Below are 9529 nucleotides of genomic sequence, written 5' to 3' on the forward strand. Positions count from 1 at the left end.
AGGCCGAAGACTCTTGGTCCGCAAGGGACCTTGGTCGGCTGGGTCCTGTACCCCTTGCTTGAGATGGAGTACAGCAGTCTCCCGCTGGCTGCCAGTGGGAGTAGGGGAGGAGGGGGAAGGCAGGGGGAGAGGACGAGGAAAGCGAGGAGGGGACGGGGGCGGGGTCCTGGCCGCCCGGAAAGGTTGAGAGAGCCCGGTTAGACTGGGCCGGCCGAGGGGGCCTGGAGCGGGCTCCAGCCCACAGAGGAGGTGTGGGCGGGGTCTGGCCCCCCGCCTGCGGGATGCGGGGCCGGGGCGGGGTCCGCACCCCGCGGGCAGGGGCGGCCGGGGGCGGGGTCCGGGCGGGGCGGGCCCCGCGCGCACTTCCTCGGGGAGGGGTTGGGGCCGCGCTCCCACTCGCCCACACAGTCCGTGTGCAGCCAGCAGCTTTGCGGAGCTCGCTCGGCCCCCGCTCTGCCCGGCCCGCAGGTACGAGCCGCCGAGGGACGCGCGGCCCGGCTTCCCCGCTCCCGCCGCCCGCTTCGAGGTGAGCTCCCCGCCGAACCCGGCTCCGAATCCCGGCTCCCGGCCCCGCCGCCGCCCCCTGCTCCCCGCTCGGGTCCGGCCGCGATGACCGGGGGCGCGCTGGGAGCGGGCGGCGCGGGGTGCGCTGAGCCCCTGAGGGCGCCCCCGGGATCGCACCGATCCTGGCCGCCCGGCGGGGCGGGGGCTGCTCCGAGACTTGAACGGGGGAGGGGGCCAAGTTTGAAACGGAGAAGCCAGAGTAGAGCGAGGGGCCGGGAGGATTCGAGAAACTGAGGCTCCCAGAAAGCCCGGTGGAGCGAGACCAAGACTGGGACACGAGCGACAGGCTTAGACAGGAGGCTGCAGGGATACCCGAGGAAGGGACAGAGAGTTGGCGGTAGAGTCACCGAGAGGCAGACACGAGGCATAGGGACCGACCCAGGTTTTGTGGAGCGAAGCATTTGAAGGAGAAGCATACATTGATCCCAGTGAACACGTTGTAATGCCCTTCCCGGGGCTTTTCAGGGTCCTGGGCAAGTGAGGGGCCCTGAAGCCTAAGCTTCGTTAGCCTCGTGATAGATCAGCCTCTGTGAGGCCTATAGAGCCGTCCAGAAACTGGAGACAGACACTCAGGAACAGAGGTGCTAAGAGAGAGAAGGGGTGGGAACCCCTTGGAGACACTCAGATACCAAGATTTGGGTGTACAGAGGTAGAAATCCGCAGAGGGGGGCTGTTGGGAGATAACCAGCCAGAGATACACGCAAAACATAAAGACAGCTGAAGTGTGCAGAGACAGACACGCTGAGTGGGGCAGAGCTGGCTTTGATGGAGGCGCACTGACAGCTTCCCAGACAGACCTGGAAAGGCTCAGGCCTGAAAGACTGGGAAGCAAGGATGTGGGGAAACAGAAACTCTGGGCCAGCCAGGCCCCTGTGAGGCAGAGGACCTGAGACAGACCGAGATCAAGAAGGAGCCCCAGGCATATACCAAGACAGCCCCAAATTATTTTTAAACTCAAATCTTGGACGCTGCTTCAGCCCTGGGGGACCCAGGGTGAATGAACTGTTCCTCCTCCTGTCCCCAAGGCAGCTGCTGGATCCTGCTTCCCACCCCCCTGCCCCTAAACTGCTCTGACTCCCAGGCCCCATGGGGGGAGGGAAAGGGAGAAGGGAGAGTTTGGGGTTGGTGCCTGATAGCAGGAGGTGGGGGGTGGGGGGAGTTAGGTTTCTCCCCTTAAATCTCCTGTCAGTTCCTGGGAGCTGAGGGAGGGGTCTGATCTGATCCTGACTCACAGCTGTGGGGCCTGGCCAGGGTCCTCTTGGACAGTGCAGGGTGGAGGGGGGCAAAGGAGTTGAGCGGTTGGCATGGGTAGTTGGAAAGGCTTCTGGGTGTCTTCCAACAGCAGAGTTAGCAGCTGGGGGAGAAGAGTGAGACTCCAGTGCTAGGGACATCACCGAGTATCTCCTGTACCCCTGCTCTTAAGTGTTGACCACCCCCTTTATCACCACTGCAGCATTTTTGGGGAGAAAAACAGGAAAGGGCTCCAGGCTGGAAAGCAGAGAACCTGGCCTCTCTGAGACTTGAGTGACCTTGGGCCTGGCTTGTCCCTGGTTTCTGTGCTCAACTGTAAAATGGGAATGATAGCCTATCCTGCCTGCCTTTTGTGAGATCTGGTGAGATGGTGGATGGGATGGCGCTTTGTGAGAGGCAGGGCAGCATGCAGCTGTGTGTACCTGTGTACCTGTGTGAGGGGTCTCCCTGGGGTCAGGCTGGCCCCACTGATCTCCTCAGCCAGCCCCACGGCCTGAGCGTCTTCACTTCCCCCAGCAGAACTGGCGGGAGGTGGGGGGGTCCCTCTTTGTTCTATCCCTGGGTCTACCCCGAGAATGTCCAGGTCAAAACCCAGGCCAGCTCCCTGACCCAGGCCTGGCTCAGAAACTTGTCTGACCCCTGTGTGAGCGAGGAGCTAATAATAAAAACGCCGACGGCTACCATTTACTGACTACTCACTTTCTGCCAGGTGCTTTCCAAGCACCATTTCAGCCTGACAACAACCCCAGGAGTAGGAGGTAGGCTTAGATAAGAAAACAGGCCCAGGACCTTAAGTGACTTGCCCAAGATCACCCAGCTAGTAAGCGAAGAAGTCAGGATTCAGACCCACATGCCACATTTGGGCCTCTATACTCCACATGTTGCAGCCATTTATCCAGCCATTCCGAGCTCTGGGAGGTTCACTGGGATGTGCCAGATGTGTGTCTGGGTCAGGTGTAGGGGTGGAGTGTGTGTGTGTGTGTGTGTGTGTGTGTGTGTTGGTGGGAGCAGGGGCTGAGAGCCATCTGGCAGACTGGGCAGTCTCCCCTGCACCTCCCCCCCACCCCACCAGCCATGAAGGAATATAAGACTGGTTCTCTTCAGTCCCCTAGCCCTGCCAGGGAAAGTGGGAGGGAGGTGGGGAGGGAGGGGGATGGGCAGGGACAGGTGGGCCTTGATAATGCCCTTCACTCTGTCCTCATTAGAGCGCAGCTGGACAGACTAGGGGACTGGGGGATTCTGGGAAGGAAACAGAAGCCATGTCCATACCCTATTTGGGGTGCCCCTGTCTCAGAGTGGTGACTGCCTCCCAGGGGGTGGTCCCAGGGCTAGCCTGGGCCTGGGAAGGTGATGGCTGCTGTGGGCCAAGCCAGGAAGGAAGGAAAAGACTCGGGCACTCCCAGACACACCATGGCCACACACTCCACCTGTGTGGCCCCCTGCTGCCCAGTGGCTGACAGCCCAAGCAACCCTCAGATGTTGGGCCAGAGGAAACCCAGGCCTCACTGGTGGGGAGCAAACCAAGAAGGAGGGCTACCCTCGACCCTACAGCATAGCCCTGCCCCAGAATCACCTCTCTGAAGACCCCAGCCCCTGGAGGCCTCCTGGCCTGGCCTGGGGTACGAACTTCGTATCTTCCCCCGCTGTACAGAGGGGCAGCTTTGAGTTCACAAACCATCCCTTCAAGAGCCAGGCCCTCCAGGCTTGGGGCGTTTGCTGGCGCCTGGAGTCTGAACTCCAAGCCAGAGCAACGTTTCTTGGCCAGAATTTCTCACTGGGGGTGGCTGAGAAAAGGAGCACTTTTCCTTCAACTCGAGCCTGGGCAGGCTCTGGGGACTGCCAGTTACTGGGGGTGTGTGGGGGGGGAGGGTAGTGGGTTGGTGGGTTCCTTTGTCCTCTCCAGGTTCCTCTGCAGCTGTGAGAACATCCCCTTCCTATGAGTCCTAGTGGTGCCTCTCCACCCAGCCTGCGATCCCAGCCCTTAGAGAGCAGGCTTCATGATGGAGGACACTGGGGGTGGGGAGCTCTGAATCTGGGGCTAGAGGCTGGAGTCAGGGGCAGCAGAAGGGACTGGGAACCCCATTTCCCTGCCCCCCCCCCACTCCCCATGCTCCTGTTCCAGAGGCAGCTGTGTGGATGACCTCATCCCGCAAACATGCTTTGTTCCTGAGAAAATGGAAAGTGTCTGAGGTTTGGTGGGGGCTGGGTGTCTGCAGCAGCCCTCAGGGCTCCCCCCGTGCCTGACTCCCCACCCAAGAGGGGGCCTGATTGGGGAGAAAATGTCTTCTGTGGCTCCCACTCGCTCACCCTCCACGCCGCCTACCCCAAGCCTACCCCAAACCCTCAGAAACCGGAAAAGCCGGGGAGAGGCTGTTTCTCCCAGAGGCAGGGGGAGGGAAATAATGACCCAGGCGATTGGAAAGATGGGCCAGGAGTGATGCCTGGAGGGGCATGCTGCGTAATCCCTGTCTTTAGTTCCCCTCTCCCTCCCCAGGCATCTCATCTCGGTTCCCTTTTCTCACCCCTGTGGCTGGCCAAACCCGACATCTGGCCGTTGTCATGCTGCCACAGCTGCTGTGCAGGCCAAGGCTGGTGTGACCAGAGACCCAGCAGGCGCTGCAGGGGGCTGAGGGCAGAGAGTCCAGCTAGGGAAGCTTGGCTGTGTCCAGCTTGCAGGACTTCCTTCCTGCTCAAACCTAGCCTGAGCCTCTGAAGGCCTTGCTTGGGCTGACTCTCCCAGACAGACGGATGGACGGAGGCCCGAGGTGACTTCCATCTCCACCATTCAGGGCCCAACATCCCTCTAACATTCCACTGGCTCCTGGACCGGGAGAGGGCAGACAGCCCATTCACATCCCTAAGCTCCTCATTCCGAGCTCTGGGTAGAGGATCCTTTTTCCATATCCCTCGGGCCCCTTCCTGGGAGTCAGGAGAGGGTGGGAGTGCTGTTCCTTCGGGATAGAGAGTGGGGTGGCGTCCTGCCCCGGCTCTTGTCCCCTTGGGGACAGTAGGGACAGTGGAAGCTAAACTCAGGCTGGGGCAGGAAATGAGTCACTGACCCAGGAAAAGCCCCCTCCCCCCAGATCTGCCAGGGCCCAGATAAGAAAACAACTTCTGCTTCCTGATTTTTTCCTGACCCCTTCTCTCCCGCCCCACATGCTGTTAAATACAGAAATAAACATGCAGGACTCCTGGGTTTCCAGAAGCACCCCCTTCTTCATCGCCCGCTGTTCGGACCTGGCATTTCTTAGGCCTGGTCTCTTGCTCTTTCTTTTAATGCAAAGAGCTTTTGCAAGGGGCTAAGCCACAGCCCCTCTGGGTGATGCGTGCCCCACCTTTGGCGCCTGGCAGGGCTCACTCACAGCCACCATGAGCGAGGCCTTTGACTGTGCAAAATGCAGCGAGTCCCTGTATGGCCGCAAATACATCCAGACGGACAACGGCCCCTACTGTGTGCCCTGCTATGACAGCACCTTCGCCAACACCTGTGCCGAGTGCCAGCAGCTCATCGGGCATGACTCCAGGGTAAGGGCTGGACCAGAGCGGGCAAGGAGTGGGTGGAGGCTGGGACGGAGGGGCAAAGGTGCCAGCGCCCCTGCCATGCTCCCTGCAGGAGCTGTTCTATGAAGACCGCCACTTCCACGAGGGCTGCTTCCGCTGCTGCCGCTGCCAGCGCTCCCTGGCCGACGAGCCCTTCACCTGCCAGGACAGCGAGCTGCTCTGCAATGACTGCTACTGCAGCGCCTTCTCGTCGCAGTGCTCGGCCTGCGGCGAGACCGTCATGCCCGGTACGTGCCCGGGGACGCCGTGCGCGTGCCGCCCCGACGCGGGCTCGTGCACGGCCGAGGGACGGGCACCTGTACGGTACATCCAGGGAGGCTTAGTGTTATAAAGACCTGCACGCACGGCGTCTTTGTGGAACTTGAGCGCAAACGGGATCAGTCCTGCCTGTACGCTCCTGGGATATTAGCGTGCGCGGGGACTGGCACACCCAAGTATACGCACGAGCGCTTAGCACAAGCAGGAACGGACCCGCTTGGTATGTTCCCGAGGGTTTAGCGTGTGCACCTGTGGGCTTACCATGTACGGGCAGACTGACAAGCTTGAGACACACCCGGGGGCTCAGCATGCATGAACACCTGCGTGTTTGGTACGTGTTGGAGCGAGGAGTCCAATGAGACCGTCATGCTTGGCGCATCGGGGCTTGGTGTGTGTAGAGACAGATCAACAGGGCCTAACATGTGTCGTGACCTGCGTGCCTCATAGATATGTGAGGGCTGAGGACAGGTGGAGAATGACATGATCAGGAGACACCAAGGCTTCACATGTACTGAATCCATCAGGTCCAGGGCATTAGAACTCTGTCGGGGGTCTTTGTGGGTGTGGCTAAAGCCATCATGTCTGGTGTAGAAGGACTTAGTGGGAACTGAGTCATCATGCCTGCGACATGGAGGCCTGGTGTATGCTGACATAGTCATATCTAGCACATGTGAGGACTTCACATATGCCAGATCCTCGCATCTAGATTATGGGGGCTTAGCATGTGCCCAGTCATGTGTGTAGCATGTGCGGTGTTGGGGGTGGAGGGTCGCATGTGCCATGTAGGTGACAAGGGTCCTGCTCCATGTGCGTGAATGCCACCCTGCTTAGGCTCTGGGAACAGCAGGGACTCTCCTCAGGGGTTAGCAGAGGGTGGCCCTCAGGAGCTTGGGACACAGCCTCTGAGTGGGATCCCTGTTCCCCACAGGGTCCCGGAAGCTGGAATACGGAGGCCAGACATGGCATGAGCACTGCTTCCTGTGCAGCGGCTGTGAACAGCCGCTGGGCTCCCGTTCCTTTGTGCCCGACAAGGGCGCTCACTACTGCGTGCCCTGCTATGAGAACAAGTTCGCTCCTCGCTGCGCCCGCTGCAGCAAGGTGGGGGCTGGGCCAGTGGGGTGGAGGGTGAGCAAGGCTCCGTGCCGGGGTGGGGATCGCCACTCCCCTCCCGCTGACCGATGCTGCCCCCACAGACGCTGACACAAGGTGGCGTGACCTACCGTGACCAGCCCTGGCATCGAGAATGCCTAGTCTGCACAGGGTGCCAGACGCCCCTAGCAGGGCAGCAGTTCACCTCCCGGGATGATGATCCCTACTGTGTGGCCTGTTTTGGAGAACTCTTTGCACCCAAGTGCAGCAGCTGCAAGCGCCCCATCACAGGTGGGACAAAGGGTCAAAGAGCATGGCGGGTAGGGTGCAAGCAAGGGAATGGGATCTGGTATTGGGCGAGGCTGAGGGACAGGACTGCACTCCGGATCCACAGAGCTAACCTCCAGCCTCCCTCCAGGACTTGGTGGAGGCAAGTATGTGTCCTTTGAAGACCGCCACTGGCACCACAGCTGCTTCTCCTGCGCCCGCTGCTCTACCTCCCTGGTGGGCCAAGGCTTCGTGCCGGACGGAGACCAAGTGCTGTGTCAGGGCTGCAGCCAGGCAGGGCCCTGAGCCAGGACTCCTGGGCCCAGGGCCTCCCAAACCAGGGCTCCAGGACTGAGGCTCCTTCTCCACACCACCTTTGGGACCCAGCCCCTCCCCAAACTGGGGCTCCTCCTGGGCTCCAGGAGTCAGCTTCCCTGCTCTCACATCCCCAAACCGGTACTCCCTGACCCAGGGCCCCCCAACCTGGATCCTTATGGAGCCTCCATGATTCAAGCCTGGACTCCAGAATTCAGCCCTCTCCTCACGGTTTGGGTCCCAGACCAGGCCCTCTCCCCAAATCAAGGTTCTAGACCCAACCCTCCAAACTGGACGCTGGGACCCAGGCCCCCTTCAATCTAGACTTCTTTCCAGAGACTTTAGGTCTTCTGTGGGTGCCTCAAAAGTGGACTCTCCTCAGGCTTGATCCTCCCCACCTCCATCCCACCCTATCCCCAGGGCTGGGGCTCTCTGGGCCGCGAATCAGGGGTTCACTGTTTAAGGGGATCCTGGAGCACAGGGTTTTGCCCAGTCTGTGTCTGTCGAGTGTTTTCTCATTTCATTTGAGCTCCATTTTTGCCCAGAGATGGGCAGAGGGGTGGGATTGGTTCACCCCCCCCCCCCTTCCAGATTCTGCAATAAAGCAGTGTGAGGAAGCGAAGGCCTCTGTGTGTTTGTCTGGGGGTGGCGGAGGTGGCGGGGGAAGGAAGGTTCCCTCACAGACCGCGAGACTCAGGCTCTTCCAGACCTCCTCTGCGCAGGGCAAAGGAGGAAGCTGCTGGGCCACGGGGTGGGAAATCTCCGGAGAACGGGGATCCCCGCCGCTACTACCGTCCCTCTCGGGCTTAGCCAGCCTCCCCGCTGCTGGCAAAGGGCTTTTTCCTCCGGGTGGGGGAGGGAGGGGTTTGGGGGAGGTCCCGGACGGGAGTGGAGTTGGCAGTGGGTTCCCCGGTCCAGTACAAACCGCCCCCCTCCCTTAGCAGCCCTTCCCAAATCCCGCAGAGCACCCGATGCGGATTCCCAGTCTGGGCCCAGACCCCCAGCCCCCTTCCCCCTCTTCCCGAGGATTAGCGGAGGCGGCCCGGGATCCGCTCGCGGCCGCACGTTTTTTTGCCAAAAAAGGCAAGGATGCAGCTGCACGCGCCGCGGGAACATCTGGATCCGATTCCCGGCATGAATGGGTCACGGCCCCGCCCCCCCGTGATTCAGGGGCGGAGGCGGGAATGAGCGAGGGGGGCTGTCCCCCAAGGTGGAGAGATGGGGCGGAGCGCAGCTCCCCTCTGCCGGCGTCCGACGCCGGCTGCCCCAGCCCCGCCCTCGGCTCCCGACGGTCGGAGGCGCACTGGTGCGCACTCGCGAGGCGCGCGGCTTAGGGAGCTCTTGGTCCCGCCCGCCGCCTCCTGGGGTGGGGGACCGGCGCCACGGTGCGGGTGGACCCTCGCGTCCCCTGGGGGAGGGGCCCTCCGGTCCGGCCGACCCGCGTGATCATCTGTATCTCATACTAAATCCTCCCAGAAATCCTATGGGGCGCGCATTTTTCCGTTTCACAGAGGCGGAGACTCCACTTGTCAGTTCCCCAAAGCCACCTAGGTAATCATAGGTGGATTCCTTTCAGGCTGCCTCCCGGGCCCGATTCGAATCCTAAACTTTCTGGGGCTGTGGTTGACATTTTCAACAAACCTTTACAAATACGCACCATGTGTGCTTAGAATTAGTAATTACATGTTTACATTTTTGTCTCTTTCTCCCACCGGCTTCTACGAGGACTGCGCTCGCGCCTGCCTTGCGCACCCTACTATTCTCAGCTCCCGGCACTTAACTACTTGTTCAATAAATACTTGTTGAGGAAGAGTAGTCCAAGCATGGAAAACAGCTGATGCAAAGAACCGGAGGCCTGAAAAAAACATATGGCGCTTTGGGGAAGCAGCAGATAATTTCATTTGGAGGAAGTGCCAAGAGACTAAAATGGCAGGCAGAGGCCAGGTCACAAAAAATCAAATGCCAAGTTAAACAGACCTTACCCTGAGGGAAGAGCAGCCAGTGGAAATGTTCAAGCAGGGGCATAAGATGATCACTCTGGCTACAGCATGAATAATGGATTGCAGGGGTAAGATGAACAGGCTTTGTTGGAAGCTGGTGCGCTGGTGGAGGAGAGAGAGAAAGAAGCCAGTGGCATCGGGTGGAAAAGACAGGACTTGGTGACTGGCTCGAGGGACTGGAGAAGGAGAAGGTTTTAGGGAAAGGGAGGTGAATGCTTTTGCTT

General features: G+C 60.4%; 1 protein-coding gene across 3 annotated transcripts; it reads left to right on the forward strand.

Moving 5' to 3' along the window:
- The first annotated feature begins 364 nt into the window (after nucleotides 1–364).
- On the forward strand, nucleotides 365–7927 carry FHL3 (four and a half LIM domains 3). 3 transcript variants are annotated; one of them, XM_064589437.1, is made up of 6 exons: nucleotides 365–526; nucleotides 4988–5340; nucleotides 5429–5603; nucleotides 6563–6732; nucleotides 6828–7014; nucleotides 7142–7927. In XM_064589437.1, the coding sequence occupies exons 2-6, from the start codon at nucleotides 5185–5187 to the stop codon at nucleotides 7294–7296; spliced, it is 843 nt and encodes a 280-aa protein (XP_064445507.1). In that variant the 5' UTR covers nucleotides 365–526; nucleotides 4988–5184; the 3' UTR covers nucleotides 7297–7927. The 3 variants fall into 3 exon arrangements, with proteins under 3 accessions (XP_064445507.1, XP_045753994.1, XP_045753993.1); XM_045898038.3 differs by having other exon boundaries at nucleotides 5100–5340; XM_045898037.3 differs by having other exon boundaries at nucleotides 366–526; nucleotides 5167–5340.
- Nucleotides 7928–9529: the final 1602 nt, after the last annotated feature.

This window comes from Mirounga angustirostris, unplaced genomic scaffold (assembly GCF_029215605.1).
Source record: "Mirounga angustirostris isolate CCGP_5_RB_7025 unplaced genomic scaffold, mMirAng1.0.hap1 SCAF_4, whole genome shotgun sequence".
In the NCBI taxonomy this organism is placed as follows: domain Eukaryota; kingdom Metazoa; phylum Chordata; class Mammalia; order Carnivora; family Phocidae; genus Mirounga; species Mirounga angustirostris.

Excerpts from the sequence above, each read along its gene's own strand:
- FHL3 (XM_064589437.1), top strand. The coding sequence starts at position 5,185 with ATGAGCGAGGCCTTTGACTGTGCAAAATGCAGCGAGTCCCTGTATGGC. Across the intron at positions 5,604-6,562 it reads CGGCGAGACCGTCATGCCCG|GGTCCCGGAAGCTGGAATAC; the intron begins GTACGTGCCCGG and ends TGTTCCCCACAG. Across the intron at positions 6,733-6,827 it reads GCTGCGCCCGCTGCAGCAAG|ACGCTGACACAAGGTGGCGT; the intron begins GTGGGGGCTGGG and ends CTGCCCCCACAG.